Genomic DNA, 20,898 nt, shown 5'->3' with positions numbered 1-20,898 from the left:
TACGTTTTGTTGTTGTTGTTGTTGTTGTGAAACGCTGGGAAATTAAATAAAACCAGGTGATGCTACAGATTTACACAACTTGACTTACCGCTTCCAATTTAGCGTAATTAAGTATCGCAACAAAAAAAGGTATCAACACTGCCCCCTCGCTGTTTAAAAACATTCCATATTCAAAACTTACATATTTTATTGACTGAGGACGCACAAACATTATACCATATAAACATTTTCTCAAAGAGCATAACGAAAAAAAACAGTAAAAAATAAGATTTCGTACAGAATGTATTAATGCACGCACATCGAAACCTGTCTACTGACATTCGAGAAATCTTTTCACCAGGAAGGTCTGAATATATAGCAAATAGCTCTCCCAGTAATCTATGCAAAACTTCTATGCGAATGAATTGATCGTTTTGACTATAATTTCGAGACATTCTTTCATATGATGTTGTGTCATGGTCAACGGTGGAGAGAAGCGAATGACATCGCCATGAGTGGGTTTCGCCAACAAACCATTATCGCGTAAGCGTAAACAAACTGTGTAGGCATCGTAATCTGAAACGAAAAAAATAATTACGATTAAAAAAAGATTTTTTATCGAATACTGAGGCTTTCATAGGTGAATATTTATCACAGCACATCCGTGTTTCATTCTCAACAGAGAATGCTTCACCCCGATCATGATCATGACGGGCGAGTATAATGCGTGTAAGTCATATTGTAGAAGAACTACTTTGTTCATCACTAACGTACTGCCTGGCAGTGAGCGGGATTCGATCCGGGAGCCGCAGACGAACCCACTACACTACGTGCTGCAAAATGTTAGCGATGAACTCAGATAGTTTACCCGGATGGTGTGTATACATAGGTGAATATTTATTACAGCACATCCGTGTTTTATTCTCTGGATTCTCTCGAATCTCGCTTACTGCCAGGCAGTATGTTAATGATGAACAAAGTAGTTCTTCTACAATATGACTGAGGCTTTCGTTTCGTCACGCAACAAAACGTTAGCGTAATTACGCGCAATTCGTTTACGAAAAGCGAACCTCTACCCTCTACCTTCTCAATTACACAAATGAAAAAATCAGGTATTTGAAAAGATAAACGTAAAGCTAAGCGAAAACGAAATCAAAAAAAAATCATTGCGCGAATTAATTTACGTGCATCTTATTCTAATATTAGTGCATTTTTCATATTATCGCGCGAATTTACAAAAAGCAAGTGTGAAAACTTAAGGTTAATGTGATCGACATGTATCGGTCGCAACAGTATTTAAAACGGCCACTTAAATGTTAGCTACTTCATACTGGTGACTTTTAAGTTTTGCTTTTAAAATCTATACCCTTTAAAACCATGGAAGGACAAACGGTTGATGTTTAGATATCTTATCTGTCTGATTTCTTAATGATAATCAGCATTTTTTTACAAAAACACAATTGCTTCACATAAACGTGACAGAGACATAAAAGCTAATGTATACCAACCTTGCGTTTCTGGAATCACCACAGCGTTTAGCAAGCCTTTTCCACGTACAATGGTAGCAACTTTTTTATCGAGCTTTTCATCCAACTCGCTACGTAGAAGATTTCCCAAATTCATAGCGTTCTCAGCGAGATTTTCTTCCACTAAAACCTACACAAATAGAAAACAACGCAACTCTTTTTAATGGTAAATTTTAACTGAGTTTGGCTGGCTTGTTCCAAAGTTAGACATTAACTGCATTAATTGATTAATACACACAAGAAATCCCCCTAAAAAGCAGTAGCACAATCCGTTTCTTTTTGGCAAATATCACAGTGCTTAGGTTAAGAGCAACCATTGCCATAATACCGAATGTGTTTATTATTTCTCCACATTACAACGATTTCACGTAGCTCATTCCAAAGGCAGCGATCAAAAAAGGCAGGCTTTTGAAGAACTAATACCTTTCAAAGTATTTTCTTATTAGTGTTCAATGAAAAGCTTAGGTCACACTGCAACAAACATATGCTGATAATTTCGCATGACTCGATTAAACACACACCACCTTATCAGATCACCCTTTCTACTTACAAGTACCCAGGCTCTTGAGCTTTGAAATAAGGCGAATGAAATTTTGAAGATTAAAGATATATCTAATACAAAGTATTTTGTTGTTTTATGTTATAATATACCAAAGGGAAGTTTATTTCATACGAAAAATGTTTTCGGCGATTTTTTTCGTGTGCATTTATTTTCGCAAATAAAAGAAAATGGATTCTCTTTTTTTTAAAAAAAGAAATTAAAAAAACCGTTAAATTATAATTGTAAAAAAAACTTTTTTTTTGCAAAATTAGCCATTTAGTTTCTAAATATTTCTCCTCGCGTAATGTTCTAATTTAATTTAATTTGTTTTAATTTAAGTTTAAAAAAGACGATCTTACCTCAAGTGAAGCGATGGCTACCCTACACGCCAGCGGATTACCACCAAAAGTTGAACCGTGCTAAAAGAGTGACATAAAAATACTTAATACGTAGATAATACGAGTAAAAACAGAGAAAACAAACAGCTTTGCTCGAGACACAAATTTATCTCTTTTACCTGTCCAGGACGTATTGTCAGCATAACTTCGTCGTCGGCCAAAACAGCGGAAATCTGAATAAAAAAGAAAGATTTTCAACGTCCCTGTGTGATATGAACACAGGAGGAATTTTGGTGGAGAAAAATTTGTTAAAGGGAAACTAAGGTCTTTTATGTCTTCATACATCAAATCAGGCGAACCTTATAGTATGGTTTCACTTACTCACTCGCGGATCATACGTCATTGCTCTCCATCGTAGAGTTTTTTTATGTACTCTAACGGAGATGTAAACAATAACCTTTTTACTCTAAAATCCTCATAAAAATACATTTTTTTTGAAAAAAAATTTAAGGTATCTTTTTTAAATAGTATAATAAACGTTTTTATAAAAAAAGAAATTTTGACCTTAGTTTCCCTTTAAAAAAATCGTGGCAAAATTAGCAGGATTTAGTTTAGTTTTAGACAACCAAAAATATTGAGAATTTAATCGAATCGAATAAATCGACAAACTTTATTTTGTGAAGAGAACTTTCAATCTTTTTTTCTCTCTCGGTAAATCAGGCAACAACATCAGTATTTTACAGTAATAAGGATGAACAGGTTATCAATATTAAAATCAGAACCGTTTCCAATAAAACCCTCAAATGTTAAGACACGTGAAAATTTAGTGACTTTATTAACTTAACTAGTCGATGAAGCCCGTGGAAAAATCCACTTCGACAGGATAACAGTAAAAAAGAACCGTTATTTAAATTTTGATGACGTCAGCAAGGATCTGTCAAGAAACATTTTTTCTTGGAAATTTGTTTTCACGTTGCCTTTACTGTGTAGAGCTTAAACTACTAATCAAGAAAATGTATATGATCATGTGGTTTTGATAAGCGGTTAATGAGATATAAGTGTTTAAAAATTTTGCTGACGCCAGCAATGGCCCTGTCCAAACCGAAATTTTTTTTAAAAAAAATTTGTATACCTGCTGCCTTCAGCGTATAGATCTTGAAATGCTGATCAAGAAAATGTATATGATCATGTATCTTTGACAAACGGTTGCAGAGATATCAAGGTTTAAAGGTTTTTTGATGACGTCATCAAACTGTCCATTCTCAAACGGATTCGGGGACCCAGGTTTGGAAAACTTACCCAAATTGGTCCCAGGTTGTCCCTAGTTACCCACGCGGTGAAAAAACATTGACATCACCACCTCGTTTCCAAGTTATTTGGCCTCAAAGTTTTAAGTGCATTGTAATGGCTTCACTAATCTTAATTAACTTTCCTTTGACGTCAATACTATTTTATCGGTAAAGTTTGGTAAATTACAGAACAATTTTATAGGCGATGTTTTATAGAATTTGTTAAAGAAAATTTTGAAGAATGTAATCCACTTTGCAAAAGTGACAGACAGACACACGGAACTGGCGTATTATTATAGTTAATAACTTAATTAAGTTTTAGACAACCAAAAATATTGAGAAGTTAAACGAATCGAATAAATTGACGAAACTTTATTTTGTAAAGAAAATTTCAAGCTTTTTTTCTTCCTTAATAAATGAGACAACACTATTAGTATTTCAAAGTAATTAATGGTAACATCAGAAGCATTTTCCAATTAAAATTCTCACATATTGAAACACGTGAAAATTAAGTGATTGCAATTTGGCAGGCGTTAAAAAATACTTATGGCAGATTTTCCCACAAATTTTCTTTCTGTTCAAATTTCTTTCCTGCAGATTACATATGTATAAGATCTTCTTAGAATATTGGTTTCTTCTTGAGACGAAACAAAAATGGCGACTTACAGGCATCATTCCACCTGATAAAGCTTTTCCGAGGACAACCATATCTGGACGAACATGCTCATGATCTACGCAAAGCATCCTAAAACAACACAAACATATATGAAATGAAGGTTTTACAAAGTAGCTTCCGTTCGTTACAGGCGGAACTTTATAGTGAGTAATAGATGGGCCTAAGCATCTACTTTACGCACGCATACGCTCTTCTTTATCAGCGCTTTAATTTTCCCTTTCCTAAGTCATTGTGTTCGCTGAAAGGAATATAACTCATCGCTTTGTCCTATCGTTATAATTCTAGAACCTGTTTTATGATGCGAGTAAGTCAATTCCCAAATTCTGCTTTTTCAAAATTCTGGTTCTATGTTAAAAGCGATAGAAATAAAAAAAAATTCTATTGCTTTAATAATAGACTTATCACTGCGATGCAAAAATTATACTTAAATACAAACTAAGAAACAACTGAAAAGCACTCCACAATGAATTATACTATTTTTATGGTACGTCCAAACAATTTCAGTAAACAAGGGTAACCAAAAATGTAGGTGGAAGGGGATGGAAAAAAAACTGTTAAGACCATCCACAAGAGCAGAAAAATATTCGAACTCTTAAAGCAACTTACTTTCCAGTTCGACAAAGACCAGTTTGAACTTCGTCAGCAATCCACAACACCTAAAATGCCGAATAAAAACAATGCAGAAATATATCATAACACCTGCGTTTCTGTACACTAAACTACATGTAGACAATGGAAACCTGGCTTCAGCACAATTATCGAAAGGAACTGCTCTTCCCTTTACATATATTTTCTTAGAAGTTCATTGCATGCGTTCACGCCAACACACTACCTATTCCACCTAGCAAAACACGTAAACACTCACATTATACTTGTCGCAGAGTTTTCGAATGCCTCTCAAGTAACCATCGTCAGGTACAATCACGCCAGCTTCTCCTTGGATAGGTTCGACCATAAATGCACAAACATTGGGATTTTGAAAAGCTTCCTATAAGAAATTAAAATGAGAATTAAGTGATTTTAAATGCAATTAGACGCCGTAATAAACGTGAAGAAGTCTGTCTCTTGAGTACTCTTATTTGTGAAGAATATATTGTAGAAATATTTTATGGTACTACAGCAGTCGTTTCAGAAATTTTAATTTAAAACAGTTCAATAACGTGGAGAGTGGACATAGAGATTACCCAAGTCGAAAAATAGTGAATTTAACGACCTCAAACACCTTAGAGCGCATCTTAATAGATTATGATATCGCCAATCCAATTGGTAACGTAAAATGTTAGCACTAAAACTTGCCAACCATTGTTTTCGTTATTTGCTTGTTTACATGTCTTGAAATTACCATTAAGCCGTCTGATGGAATGGCATTTTGGATACGTTTTCATAAATGGAGGAGGAAATATTGAAATTGTGAATCGAAAATATAAGTACACAAATGTCATATCGTGTTTATTTAGAAGTAGATAAAATGGCAAGCTCAAAGAGCAACAGACATTCTCGCCTTTCAGCATCCTTGTAACAATTCATAACAAAAATGACCACACCCCGAAGGTGTGACGTAATATGTCCAGTTGTAAGTAATATGTCCAGTTCAGTTTATAATTGAGCATTTGTTTTGAAATTTAAGGGCTTTAAAGCTAACATTTAATTACGTCTTTAACTTTACAATTTATTATATATATTTTAAATATTTTCAAATATTGATTTTTTTAGGTATCCTTGAGTATTGGAAGAATTTAAGTATTTTTATAACGTGCAGCTAACCAAACACACAAAAAAGTCGCAATGGACAATTTTGCATTATCATGTAAATACCTACACAATCTCACATAAAAATCAAAAATAGAGGAAGCTATAACGATGTAACTACACGGGACTCAAGCAGAATAATTACAAAGGCATATTTTCAAAATTCGATGAGCCAACCAATTACATCATGACATTACCTCCCTCTTCACACCCTAATAATCTAATTATAGAAAACAAATTTAACAACACTGCATCTTTTAGGATTGTATAGTCAGAGTAACTCCTGCGCGGTGGTCTTTTTGCGCACGTAACAAGCTGGATTCACGACCATACAGATTCTGACTTTCTAATGTTGCAGTTACCCTATACTGAGTTACAACTTACCTCTAGAGCCTGTAAATTATTATACGGTATGACATCGAGTCCAGGCAAGTACGGACCGTAATCATCTTTGCAATCCGGATCAGAAGAAGTTGAACAAGCTGAGACAGTCCTTCCCCAAAAGTTATTCTCAACGAATACGATCCTTGCTTGATTCTCCGGAACGCCTTTCACTTTGTACGCCCATTTTCTTGCCAACTTGATTGCAGTTTCTCCGCCCTCTGCGCCACTGTTCATTGGCATTATCCTGTCATATCCAAAAAGTTTGGTGGCGTACTCCGCATACTCCCCCAATGCGTCACTATAAAAAGCACGCGATGTCAAAGTCAATATATCAGCCTGCTGTTTTAAAGCACCTACTATCTTCGGATGGCAATGTCCTTGATTCAACGCTGAATAAGCGCTCAAGAAATCAAAATACTTCCTTCCGTCCACATCCCACACGAAAACATCTTTACCATCACATAACGCCACAGGTATTGGGGCGTAATTCTGGGCGTTGTACTTATCTTCGCGATAGAAGACGGCTGCAGACTTTGGTGAGACGTGCTTCTTCGGGGCCTTTACTTGTTTCAGCGACGATGATACACTTAAAGATCGGATAATATTTAGTCCATGTTTCTTGAGTAACAACTGCTGTTTGGAAAGCATGTTGAAATTTCGTTTTTATTTTTTTATAAGTTATTAAGTGTGTATGTACAAATCTTTTGTTTTTAAACTACTAAAAAAAGATTACAGTAAATAAAGTAAAAATAAAAAAACGCTCCTGCTAACTCTCCACTGCACAAACTTTTTTCCAACACGTTATCAATGTGTAATTAAACATTGTGCAAAGTCAATTAATTTGGCTCGATGTAAAACAATACAATTAATAAGGAAGTAAAACAAAAGAAGACACAATTTAAGATTGGTTTCTATCGATTACGTAAAATGCAATCGCAAAAAGCGCTAAATCGTCTTGGCGAATAGAAACCAACTTATTGTCAAACATTCACTACAATAGATTAACGTACGATTTAAAATACACAAAGGCTGGTGCACACCAGGCGAAATTCTAAAAGGCACAAACTCGTTATAAAGTGTAAAACTCTTTTAGTTCACGCCAGCCCTACCGCACTTTTCTCTCCCTATATTAGCATGTTTTCTTAACTGAAACTGTACTTAACCACATATGTAAATACCGTAATGTGAAAAAAAAGGAAGGAGTGTTTATAAACTCTCCTCCAGATGCCTTATAAATTTATCATAAATCTAGATATTCCAACTATAAAAATAGCAGGAGTGTCAGAGGACCCTCCGTGTTGCTTCATAATTACAAAAAATTTATGACAATGCTTGCATATGAGAAATTATTAATGAACATCGTATTTACATGATGAAAGAAATTTCATTAAAAATAAAAGAACTTATTACTTCAGGTCGAAAACAAAAATTTTAACGAAAATTAAGCACTTTTGCAAGCATGATTCACGTATGCCTGCCAAAAAAAACCTTCAATAATCTTCATCTATGTTAACAAAATTTCCTACTGAAAACAAAAGTTGAAAAATTCAAACCAAAGAGACCAATATAGTAAAGGTCTACCACAATAAGATAAAACAATGGCACATAAAAACACACACTAATAGAAAAAAACTGGAGAGCTTTTTTTGAAAGAAACTTCTATAAAAAACTTTTTTAGAAAACTTTCACATCAAAACATCACCCGCAATGAGTCAGCCATCTTTAAGAACAATCTGTTATGCAAACAGTTTTTTGCACGTGTTAAAACACACGTTTTTTGATAAGCAACTTCGTGTTTTTATTTTATTCTCATTTTCTAGGATCAAATTTTAGCTTCAGTTTAATATTTGATTTTTTCCAAGATTCTAGTTTGACACTAGTAATTATTTTATATTTATTTAAAAAATGTTTTAAATAAATATAAAACTATCCAGGTTTAAGCCCCGATTGCTAAATTCTCAAACTTTTTAGGCTGGCTGCATAGCAGTTTAACAGATTTTAACCTATCTCTTCCTTAGTTGCTTATAAAATGAACATACATCTTAATAAATGGCGGTCTAAATTTTCGTCGCACAAAATATTCGTCCGTAAAGAAATCTTTTGCATTGTCTTGTTTATATTTTATATTTTTATGTAGACGGTAACAACCACTTAAAATTATAATTTATCTTTAGCATTCTAAATTTGTCGGGCAAAAAATTTCTTTAACTTTCTCTAACACATATTCGTCTTATAGGAAAAACCTCTTTTCAATCGTCTTTCTCCTTAAAACCGGCTGTCAAATTAAGATGACAACAAATAACCGATGACTGAAGTGGATGTGCCTGTCAACTCATATGCATTGGGTGTTTCAAGCAGAACACATTTTTCTCTATTCCAGAAGTTTAAAAACAAAACACCACAACATAACAGTTCACTAAAAACTGCTAGAAGGCTATGAACTATGGACAAAGAAACTTTTGAGCTGGTTTCAAAACTGATGTGCTGGCCAGGCTTAACTAGGACGCAAAACAAATACGTTTAAAATTTAAAAGATAAATATATTATCATTTTAAGCATAATTCCAGCATCAAATTAACATCAATCGGCCTGTGATGACACTTCACGTAATAAGGCGTCTCTTTATATCATTCAGGAGATTTGTTACACAAAAATTCTGGATAAATCAACAAATTAACTAATTAAATCAAAAAAATTTATCTACAATACATTATCAGAAATTTCTTTGATGGCAAAATAAGCACGTGCGCTTTCTTTAACGCAAACATGAAATCTGCCGGTAGACGAGACAAAAGTGGTTTACATCTTCCTGCATTTCTTGCAAATAAATTACAGTTAAAAAAAAACAAAAAAAAACTACCAGACAACTACAATTACTAGCTTTTTATGTTTTTTCTGATCCATTCCATACCATTCTAAAAGGAAATTTGAGATTACAGTTTGTATGCATCAGATACTGCTAAAGCGAACGATACACGATTCATTCTGTTAACCAATCCATGTTTCACCTTTTTTTGATTCAATTTGTCAATTTGTCCAGATTTCAAAAGTTGGACATGTCCAACTTTTCAGAAACACATTGTCTTAAAAACAGGTGATACACAATCATGTTTGGTCACACTAAGCACGAACCTATCCTGGTATCTGTAAAAGTACTTCGATACTAGCAAAAACATTTTAGACATTAATTTTCTAGTCGAATTTTCGATATTATTTTGTATAGTACTTTCGTTTTCATGAAAACAGCGTTGGCTATTGAGTTGAGGGCAGGGGTTACCAATTTTTATAAAATAACTTCTAAGCGCACCGTTTTACAGGTTGAAATTTGGCAATTTTGTTATCATTTTTATTATTTTAAAAAAATTGGTAGAGGTTTTTGTGATGGTTACTCAGCGGTTAACTGGTAGTTCAGTCAGAAAAAAATATCTGACAATACCCTTCTTCAAAAAATCTTCATCAACATTTCCAAACTATATTTTAGCTTTTTTAAGCTTTTAAAGTAATTTGTCCTTTATAAAACGCTTGCAACCGTTTCTCCCATTTCAAAGTTTGTTTCAGAATTTTTCGCGTTCAGAAATATCTGATGAATGATGCCATTCAAACGTTTTTTCTTTGATGCACAAACAAACATTTGTGCCACGTTTTTAAGTGACAATATTTCCTTTCAGAGGGAGGTCCGGTCTAAATAGGGTTAAGATTTGAATTCTTCCAAACACACACTCTGAGCACTATATATACCGAGAAAAAAGTTAGCAAGACAACAAGAGTATACTTACTGCTAACCCTTCCCCACTAAGTGCTGAACATTGCTGAATTTGCCATGGTCTGTCTTTGATTGCATTTAAATTTAACCCATCCATCAACTAGAAACACAGAACAGAATCAAAACTAGAAACACAGAACAGAATCAAAACTAGAAACACAGAACAGAATCAAAACTAGAAACACTGAACAGAATCAAAACTAAAAACACAGAACAGAATCAAAGTGAGAAAGACAAGGCTGAAAACAAGATTGAAGAGTTAAATTTGTCCCAAGACAACTTTGCAACAAGTGACCACATTTTGTTAAAATCAAAAAATGCGATTTTTTGAGGTGATAATAATGTTGAAAATTGACGTTTAACAAGTCTTTTGAAAACTTCTTTTGTCCTTAAGATATCCAATTTAAAATTTGGCCCTAAGACCAATAGTGTAAAATTCCTTATTTTTAAAATAGCCATTTTTAACAATAAATTTTGGTAATAGCTACGACACAAAAGTTTCCGCTTTATTTTAAGCTAAAAAAAAGCTGGCTATATAAACCAAAGTTGAACAGTGCTTCTTAAGAAACCGTGTCTAGGTAATCAAAAGAATTTCTTTTTTTCTCAAAATAACGGAAATGGACGGAAAAAGTTTAAAATTAACAACTTTTAGACTTAACTGTTAAAACTAGGGTGCAATATAATCAGTCCAGAGAGAAATAGTGTATAGCAATCAGCAATTAGCCGAGCACAGCAATGGCTTAAAAAAAAAGATTTTCCTTAATTTTTATGTTAAGTTTCTACATTTTTTTTAAAACAAAAGTTGTTAATTTTAAACAAAAGTCCATTTTCCCTATGTTGAAGAAGTAAAATAATTTCCCTTTACTTTCACGTAAATAATTACCTCAGTTGAACGAGCTGCATTCATTAAATCTTGTTTGTTTGCGAAGAGCAGCAATGGAGTTCGAGCTAATTTCTCTTCTTCTAATAATTCTGCTAGTTGCTAAAAAAATATAATACAACTTGATCAACAACAAATAAATGTAATCGAGGCATTAGTTAGTTTTTCAATTCGTAATATTTACACATTTTTTTGTCAACACACAAAAAAGGGCTAAAATGTGTGTCAACACAGATTACATATGGTACTGGAGCAGGTCCAAATTAAGTCAATGCAACAATAGCAAAAGAAATTCATTGTAATGCCCTTAATTTTTCATTACCATGGTATATCTTGTTTGTCTTAGCAAATTTTTGTTAAGACTAAGAGAGTTGCTAGTTCATACGTTTAGTTTACGTGTTAAGGGTTCGTGAGATTAAACTTCCCTCGCTTGTCTCCAATATGAACAAAAAATCAATACCTTAGCCAGGTAAAAAAATGCAAAAACATTTAAAGATATAATTTTACTTTCTTTAACTTGAATTTAAAGTGCCAAAAATGACTTGGTAAGAAAGAAAACTATTGTTAAGAGTTGCTCAAGCAATTGTGACTCATATAGGCAATTATTTAACTAAACTGCAGGTACTGAGCAATTAGCAAGATTGTACGATAGTAAAACATTATCAACAATACAAAGATTATAACAACTCGCTTTTTTCGATTCAATTAAAATTTATTGTTCAAAAATGGCGTGGTTATAAAAAAAACGTGTTGGATGCTAAATAAGACTATACAGCACCTTACAGCCACTATTACAGCCTTTACCTTTCGCAAACTTCCAAAGCATTATTCTTTAATTTTATTACACTTATAATAAGAAGACAGTTCTGTTAACATAGCAGTAGTTGTTTTTATCAGAAAACTAATATTATTACTCGCGATTATTAAGCTTATTAATTCTTGAAAACTCTGTCCTGGACAAAGAACATATAAAGTATGTTGTAAGACAGATATACCAACCAGCATAATAGGTGGGGAGGGAAATACACAAATACACTTACAATGCCAGACTCTTCAAATCTTGTTCTGTCAGCGCTATCAATAACATATATCTGCAAGAAAGAAAAGGTGGTTCGATATGATATAACATAATTATTATAGGAACTGAAGAACACTAGCCTAACAAACTATGACATCAATCCTTATGTCTTGATGTACAACTTAACAAATGGAATTGGCCTGAGTAAGGCAACAATATTGTTTTGAATCATTTAGTAGCTGTTACACTAAAGACTAGGTGGTTTTATAATATAAATCATTGTAGACTTACTAAAACATCCGTATTTTCGAAGTAATTTCTCCAATATGGTCGGATAGTTTTTTGACCTAAACAAAAACAATGAAGTAGAAAACAATACTAGCTACTATAAAGAACTAAAAAGTGACAAGTGATCAATGTAAACACCATTTTACCTATTGTAAAAATAGCTTTCACTCCTTGATCTTCACCACAAAATCGTTTTTAAAAATTCTGTATTGGTGAAAGTTTATTCCCACCGTTGTAAATAACAACATTTGAAGAAAAAATGTTATTTTTAAATTTGACAAGTTTTGCTGCACAAAACAATTTCTTCTGCAAGTTTATACGTTTTTTAAACATCTGAAGTCACTACAGATTACAAAAAAACTCTCACTTATCCAAGAATAACCAAATATTGTAAAACTGAAACTATATTTATGCTAATGACAAACAAACTATAAACATTGCATACATATATAGACAAAACATTTATATATAAAGTCTTTACCTCCAATATCCCAAACATTTAACAAAATCCCCTGTGATTGCACAGATTTGATGTTGAAGCCCTGCAAAAAAATGTGAACTTAGACATGTCATTCGATTCTACATAGAAAGACTTTTGCGAAATTAGAGGATAGAAATTATAAATTAACTCTAATGTAAAGATCCAAATTATCTAAATACAGGGAAAGAAGAAAAAGTTAATAAAATAAGCAGCACAATCAATCAATTTGCAGACAGTATTCTTCTTTTCTAACAGAGATTTTTTTAAGTAAAAAGTAGTCTTAAAGGGGGGAGAAGGGTGTAAAAGAAAAGAGAGGGGAGAAGGGGTGTAAAAGAAAAGGGAACCAAAAATAATTTTTCTCGGGAGAAACCAGCCTTGACAATGAATAATAAATTGCTTTGCAAACTTTCTATTAACACTACACTATGAATTTGAAATCATTATGTTCTTAAACTGTTCTAAAAGTAACCTGTTTACCTGTGTTGGTGTTATATGACTAACATCTTCAGATGCAAGAGATTTTAATATGGTTGTCTTGCCAGCATTATCTAGTCCCAACAGCAGTATACGAAGTTCTTTTTTGTTTTTCTGTTTCATCTTCCTAATAAGATCAAGCAAGCCCTGAAACATAAAAGCATGGATGTGATCATTCATCTGGCATTTGTTTTACTTGTTTTTTCGTTAATAAAAAACTAAACTTTGTACACCCTTACAGATTCCATTGTATATTTGACAAATTCATATCTTGGAAAAAACTTGGCTTTACCAGAAAGCTTGATGCTATGCAGATAAATGGATGGTTTTCATTACCTTTTTATCTAGTCAGACCTCTGATGAAACCCTCCACACTGAAATAAGGGATCCAACCACCTACACTTTAAGCGATCAAAAAATATTATTTGCTAAATTTATAAACTTTTTTGTTTTTGTTTACAGAAATATACCCTAAAGGTAGTAAGCTTGTAAAAGATACCAAATTTTTTATTAATAAGCAAATCCCTCAGTTCATCATATTTTCCTTGCAATCCAAAAATATTTTGACAAAAGTTTTAAACCTTTCTTCAAACAAAAATCTTTATTTTCATCTCGTATCGGCCCAGGATGTTTCAGCAATGTCTTCACTTTCTACGATTTTAACTTGATGGTTTAAAATGATCTACAGCAATGCTATTGCTTTTATGATCTCATTATGATGGTTTTAAAATGTTGAATCATTATTGAAAATGATCCCTTTTTATTAAAGAAGATGATATTTGCTTCTTATGCTCACATTAAGATGTGATTGAAGATGTAGAATAAAGCATTTAGGGTTTTAAAAAGGAGTTTTGAAATTTGTGAAACCAACAATAGGAATTTTAAATTGTGGGTTGTGTAAATAATAAAAATAGAAACAAATTGTAAGTTTTTTTTACAAATGCAACTGCCACATTTTGTATTTTTACAATGTCAATTTTTAAGGGCTGAGAGCAGCAGCGAAGTAGAATTTGAGCATGGGTCTTATTGTGCTATATGTAAAAGGCCAAACCCACCAGTTGCTTGCAACGGAATAATTTGGATTGGCTGTGATAAATGCTTATTATGGTTCCATGGCATTTGTGTACAAGCGACGTGGAATTGTTAAAGGGATCCTGAGGTACTTTCACAAGTTGGGCTCACCTAAAAGATTTGCATGAGAAATTCCCAATGATATATTTACTTTTTTAAAAACTTTAGCTTTAGCTTTTTAAGTTTTTAAATACTTATTGTCTTTTCACTCAACCAGTATCTTGGCAATCTTCATTAAAATTTTTATACTAGCTAATAAATCCTTTTAATTTGAAATAAAAGAAATCATGCACAAACCTGATGCTAATATATTATTTTTTTGTTTTATTGCTTAGACGGCTATCCCTATAAAATATTTTATACAAAAATTAAAAAATTTTTATTGGGATCGATTTGAAAAATATGTTGAATTTTTTTTCATGTCTTGTTCGCGAAATTTAATTAGCTCGTGTAAACTGCGTGTGTCCCATTGTTGTATTTAATTGCTATAGTCGTCAAAAGACCAACGAAAGAAAATAAAATTTAACAAAGATTCAAGTATCTATTGTTTTTACTCACTTTACTTAAAAAGGTTTAAGAATGAAAAACGGTGATAGAAATGCTTTTTTAGATCTCATTTTGAATGTTTAGGAATGAAAAGCGGCGATAGATATGCTTCCTTAGATCGAGTTTTAAAAGTTTAAGAACGAAGAGCTTTGATAGAAATGCTTTTTTAGATCGAAGTTTAAGAACGAAAAATGGTGATAGAAATGCTTTTAACGTGTTATGTTCGATCATTTTTCTAACATAATATATTTCAATAGCCTTTGTGATCTTTAACACTTTTAAACAATAACATGCATATATGTGACAACAAAAGGATTCAACAAATCTTATTGTTCTGACTCGCGGACGACGATAACAATAGAAAGCAATTAAGTTTGTGTGTAAACAAAAGATATGTGAAGGTTCTTTATGTAGACATAAGATTGTTACAGGAGGTCGTAAAACTCGCGTATATGTAAAGTAACATTCAAGGGGTACTGTATGTCTTTTGGGAATTTCTTATGAAAATCTTTCAGGTAAGTTTAACTTGTAGAAATACCTTCAGATCCCTTTAAGTGACACTTATGTTACACTTGTAGGTTGAATAAAAAAGATTAACGCAAATGATTTGTATTAAAAAAAAAATATTCCGTTGGGTAAATCTTTACTTATAACGGACACATAAATGAAACAAAAACTTGTTGTGAGTTAAAAATATTGCTTATAAATAGAATATAGCTGGTGCACAAAAACGTTGTGTCCGTAATTAAACGTAGATGTTACTAATTGGACGTTTATTGGTGTTGCTATCGCCTCAAAATGGATTACAGTACAGTCCAGATGATTAAACGTAGATGTTACTAATTGGACGTGTATTGGTGTTGCTATCGCCTCAAAATGGATTACAGTACAGTCCAGATGTAAGCATACGCGTACGCTCAACTTGCAAAAATAATTGCTTTCATTCAAAAATACAATAGGATAGCAAGTTCCTTTTAAATCACGCAAAATAATTGCTTTGTGTTAAAAACAAAAGCATAGCAAGAAACATGGTTTATAAACAATACTCTGCGTGAGAAAAAATTAAACATGAAGACCATTGACTTTTTTTTTTTTAACAATGAAACTAATTAAAGTAACGTGATTTTAAATATATTTTAAAAACACAAGCTCTTTTAAAAAACAACAAATCTAATGGTCTAAATATTTAACAAAAAACTAATTCTGCTACTTTTTAAAACTTACACTAATATTTCTTTATCATCGAAACATAATTTTCAACATGCATTCAACATGCTTTGTTCTTTGTTCTAGTCTTAGAAGCGCTGTCGATGGAGTTCAGAACAGGTTGTCCATGTGAGATATTGTATGCAAATGATTTGGTTCTTATAGCAGAGTCGATGGAAGAATTAGTTGAAAAGTTTGAGAAGTGGAAGAAAGGACTAGAAGAGAAAGGGCTACAGGTAAACACAGCAAAGTCTAAAGTCATGATTAGTAGCATTGCAGCCAAGTGTGACCTTTTAGTTGGAAAGTGGCCTTGTGGAGTTTGCAGGAAAGGGGTTGGTAGTAACTCAATTTTTTGTCAGACTTTAAAGCATTGGGAATGCAGTAGTATTGGTGGAAGGTTAAGAGCTGACATTCAGTTTGTATGCAAGCGTTGCAAAGGTGAGATTATTGAGAATGAAGTATTTCCAGCTTCAATGATGTACAACAGTGGCTCCTTAGAGATAGTTGAGAACTTCTGTTACTTAGTTGATATGTTGGGCAGTGAAGGGGGTGTTGGAAGAAGTGTTACTTGCAGGATAGGTTCTGCTTGGAAAAAGTTCAGAGAGTTACTTCCTTTGTTGACTAGCAGAGTCCTATCAATTGAGGTAAAAGGTAGGTTGTATGAGGCCTGTATAAGAAGTGTTATGTTGTACGGTAGTGAGACATGGGCAGTGAAGCAGGAAGATCTTGACCGTTTAGAAAGAAATGATATGAGAATGGTTAGGTGGATGTGTAATGCCAGTCTGAGAGACAGAAAGAGTTCAGATGAGCTAAGAAGCAGGCTAAGTCTCCGTAGAATTAAAGATGTTATCCAGATAAGAAGATTGAATTGGCTGGGGCACTTGGAAAAAATGGAGGAGGATAATTAGGTAAGAAAGTGTAGAGACTTGATAGTTCCTGGGGCAAAGCCCAGAGGCAGACCGAGAAAGACTTGGCAGGAGGTTATAAGGACAGACTTGATACAGAGGAAGTTGAGTTTAGATCTAACACAGTCTAGATCAGATTGGAAGAGGGTCATTAATATACCCCGTCCAACCCATGCTAGCATGAAAAACGGACGTTAAGCCGAGAAAAAAAAAAACTTTTAAAAGTTCTCCTTATAAAAAGCAACGCTTAACAACGTAAACGGAAAAACCCTACGTTCGGGACTCTTCCCTTCACGATAAGAATTCGAAAACAAATAAATTTCAGTATAGAAAAAATAAATCTAAAAATATAACTTTTGACGTTGTTGAGAGAACAAAATTGTAAGAAAAATTTGTGTTTTTAAATTTAATACAAAAGAAAGTGTCTGAACAAAAAAAAATTTTGACGCAAATAAAAGATGGAAACACTTGTTCTTAAATTTTTAAAATACATTTGAAAAAAGCTTTTCTATCGCCACTTTTCTTTTTTAAATTTTTAAAATGAGATCTAAAAAAACGTTTATATCACCCTTTTTTGTTTTTAAAATCTTAAAACACGATTGAAAAAAGCTTTTCTATAGCGGTTTTTCGTTTTTAAACTTTTAAAATGCGATCTAAAAAAACATTTTATCGCTGTTTTTTATTCTTAAACTTCTAAAACGCGATCTAAAAAACAATTATATTGCAGCTTTTCGTTCTTAAACTTTTAAAACGCAAACTAAAAAAGCCTTTCTTTAATTAAAGTTTCAATCTTTGTTAAAATATAATTATTTCTATCGCTTAAAAGCTTTATTTTACCCGCACAGCCAACAATGCCTTCTCGCTGTTTATTTAGTTTCCATGCAAAACTTTTATTTAATAAAACTATTAGCAATGGCTCTTCGTGTCACATTGATAGAGTTGATAACATTTGCAATTATGCTAACGGGACTGGTTATGTGTTCACACTGTCTAACAATAGTTAAACACAGTTAATAAGGTATTTTTTCTTCAAGAATCTTTTGTTTTTTACGTGCAGGTTAATGACTTACAAGACTCGCAAGATGTTTAATAAAAACAAAGACAAACAACTACCGCCTCAGAGAAAATGGTGTGAAACTTGAGCGTACACATGCGTTTACATCTATGTGAAATCATAAACTTCTATGGTAACAGTCCAGTTATCTGGACTGGACTGTAGAAGTTTATAATTTCACATAGGTATTACTAGGCAATCAGCGGTACAAAACAACTGTGCCTTTCCTCATTTAAAAAAAAAGAGTATTAACCATAGCTAGATAGTTCAGTACTAACCCTAACATCATATGTGAAAAAATAAGAAGCCTAGCTAGCTAGCTAGTAATTCCCTTTTGTTTACGAAAAGAACAGGAACAGAATACAAAAATATAGCAACACATACCATGATTAAGAATATTGATAAATACTTCAAGGTTTATTTAATGGTTTGATACATGCAAGACACCAATTTAAAATACTCAGAAATAGTTATTTTCACTCGTAACCAACCAACAAGCGTGAAGGTAAACAATGTCTGAGCGCTGGATATGTTGTGAAAATTGTCTTAATCCCTGGGTGGCCCCGTAAGACTTAAGGTGCCAATACAGTACAAATGTATATCCGTCAAATATTGTTGTTTTATATTTTTTTGCTATTTTTAGTACAAGACGCATTTGATTTCATATCTTTAAATAACAATAAATTTTGGATACCTTTTGGATACCCTACCTTTTTTAAAGGTGTTTTTTTTTAAAAAACATGTATTTACAAGAAACAATGAAAGAATTTTGGTTGTTAAGCTGGATAATGGTGATAACCGCACCCCGTTTGTTTTCACATATATTTCGTGCGCGCATTACTTGGCATAATAATAAAATGCTCCCCATAATAAAGCAAAACTCTGGTTGTTGAGTACAAACAATGTGTGTGGCTGGCACCTGAGATGGTTGGGAAGGCAAGGTTTACTCGTTTTTTGTGTTTATTGTAAAATTTTAGCTCGAATGTCTACTCAACGGTAATACTTATTGTGTAAGGATTTATATATTATATATTATATTCACTTTTGTTTATTTTGAAAAACCTGATGATGCTGATGATTATGAAATAAACAGAAGAATGTTTGGTTACCTTTAGTGCCCACTTTACTCATGTTAGAAAAAATGGGCCCTTTAAGTTTCTTAGCCAGTAGGTTGTTAATCCAACTCAGAGTGTTGTACTTATTACAAGTATAATATTATTTTATACTTGTTTCGATTTGTTTGCAAGATATTCATCGTTAAGGGACCTTCGAAAAAAATTTTTGGCTCCATTAGCGGGATATCGCTGTTAAGGGGGGGAGAGGGTCTAAAGTTTGGGAAAAAAATCCGCTAAGGATTGAGAAATTTCAAAAATTTGTTCGTGGCCTGAAAATTCTTCGTCGTTAGTGAGCATAATTCCTCTTGTCAACAATTCCGATAACTTTTATCTACGAAACACGCCCCTGAGCCTTCCAAGATTTATCCGAATGTGTGTATTTCACAGACGGAAATCCGCTAAAAGAGAGGAGGAGGAGGCCGAATCTTAGCTGCGATATCCCGCTAACGGGGCCCAAAAAGAATTTTCGAAGGCGCCTAAATTTGCAAAATATTAGCCCCAGAAGAAGCTTCGTACCATCTTGTGTCCAGATTGTAAGTAAATTCCTTTAGCATGTGACATCAAATACTAGGTCATAATTTTCGGCAGTTATAATTTCCGTATCTCTCATGCCGGTGACTGATATTCCATATACATTATTCTCTCTAATTAACGGACACCGTTGGTGCTTGAACAAAGTGTCCGCTAATTAGAGGTGTCCACTTTTTGTAAAGTTTTGCAATGTAAGCTCGAAATTCAAGGAAAATACGATTTTGTATACGAAATGTGTAACTTAAAAAATTAGTGGGTACCACGCTGGACTTATAGGCACAAAAAAGGAAGAAAACAACTAAATTGAACGTAATATAACTTTTTTAAAAAATAACAAAAAAATCAACATCATAATATCAACTAAATTAACGAAAATATTTTTAAAAGAAACTTGAGTAATATCAAGTCTGTCTTTAAGTGAGCATAAAGAAGTTCTTTCTTTTATATTGAAATCTTTCAAGTTTATAAATCTATCAATCATGGTCAGCGCTTCATGCGTGGTGATCTTCTCTTTAACGTCATCATTTTCAAAACCGTTTTCTACTGAACTCACTCTCCAATCTACTTCATCATTGTTGATTGCAGAGAGTAAACTACACGTTTCAACATCAAAATCAATATACTCTTCATATTCGGAATATGTTTCGAGAGTCCCGAACACTTCAATACGGCTGAGGTTTGTGGAAAGAGGGTGGATATCGTCTGAAAATACCAGTTTTATATAAGTTTTATGACAACAAAAGTTGATTGACTGGTTTGCGAAAAAAATTGAAGCTGTAAAAGCCGACATTTCATGTAAAAGTTTCGAAGTGTTTAAAATAAATATTTTAAAATGATTCAATTTTTCATTATTTTTGTATGCTGTTCCCTAATTTCTTGAACTGTCCGCTAATTGGAGAGAAAAAAAAGCCTGTCGTTGCCATTTCGTGCAAAAAAATTTATCTGCTAATCGGAGTGTCCGCTAATTGAGTGTCCGCTAATTGAGTGTCCACTAATTGGAAATTTTTTATGAGACTTTGACCAGAAAACAGCCGGTGCATGGACATGGAGAGAATACTGTATTATATGTCTGACAGTTTAAAAA

The 20,898-nt window shown here is 33.0% G+C and overlaps 3 protein-coding genes across 4 annotated transcripts in view; 1 reads left to right on the top strand and 2 right to left on the bottom strand.

The window, feature by feature from the left end:
• The window catches only part of LOC130644476 (uncharacterized), a 60,516-nt gene that overhangs the window by 15,129 nt on the left and 24,489 nt on the right, over positions 1 to 20,898 (top strand). For both annotated transcript variants that reach the window (XM_057450105.1, XM_057450104.1), the window contains exon 2: positions 16,648 to 16,972. In XM_057450105.1, coding sequence (XP_057306088.1) covers positions 16,648 to 16,972 — 325 coding nt within the window. The remainder of the gene's footprint in view (positions 1 to 16,647; positions 16,973 to 20,898) is intronic.
• LOC130644472 (ornithine aminotransferase, mitochondrial-like) lies at positions 170 to 7,277 on the bottom strand. Its single transcript, XM_057450098.1, has 8 exons — positions 6,483 to 7,277; positions 5,215 to 5,337; positions 4,956 to 5,005; positions 4,340 to 4,418; positions 2,564 to 2,617; positions 2,406 to 2,465; positions 1,488 to 1,635; positions 170 to 555 (listed from the first exon to the last, which is right to left on the bottom strand). Exons 1-8 carry the CDS (start codon positions 7,128 to 7,130, stop codon positions 392 to 394), a joined length of 1,326 nt encoding a protein of 441 aa, XP_057306081.1. The 5' UTR covers positions 7,131 to 7,277; the 3' UTR covers positions 170 to 391.
• On the bottom strand, positions 9,009 to 18,731 carry LOC130644477 (ADP-ribosylation factor-like protein 3). Its single transcript, XM_057450106.1, has 8 exons — positions 18,553 to 18,731; positions 13,390 to 13,533; positions 12,913 to 12,973; positions 12,435 to 12,490; positions 12,166 to 12,216; positions 11,129 to 11,227; positions 10,259 to 10,345; positions 9,009 to 9,397 (listed from the first exon to the last, which is right to left on the bottom strand). The coding sequence occupies exons 1-8, from the start codon at positions 18,553 to 18,555 to the stop codon at positions 9,359 to 9,361; spliced, it is 540 nt and encodes a 179-aa protein (XP_057306089.1). The 5' UTR covers positions 18,556 to 18,731; the 3' UTR covers positions 9,009 to 9,358.

This window comes from Hydractinia symbiolongicarpus, chromosome 5 (assembly GCF_029227915.1).
Source record: "Hydractinia symbiolongicarpus strain clone_291-10 chromosome 5, HSymV2.1, whole genome shotgun sequence".
Classification (NCBI taxonomy): Eukaryota; Metazoa; Cnidaria; class Hydrozoa; order Anthoathecata; family Hydractiniidae; genus Hydractinia; species Hydractinia symbiolongicarpus.
Note: the sequence above shows the minus strand (reverse complement) of the source record. Positions and strands in the feature narration are given on the sequence as shown.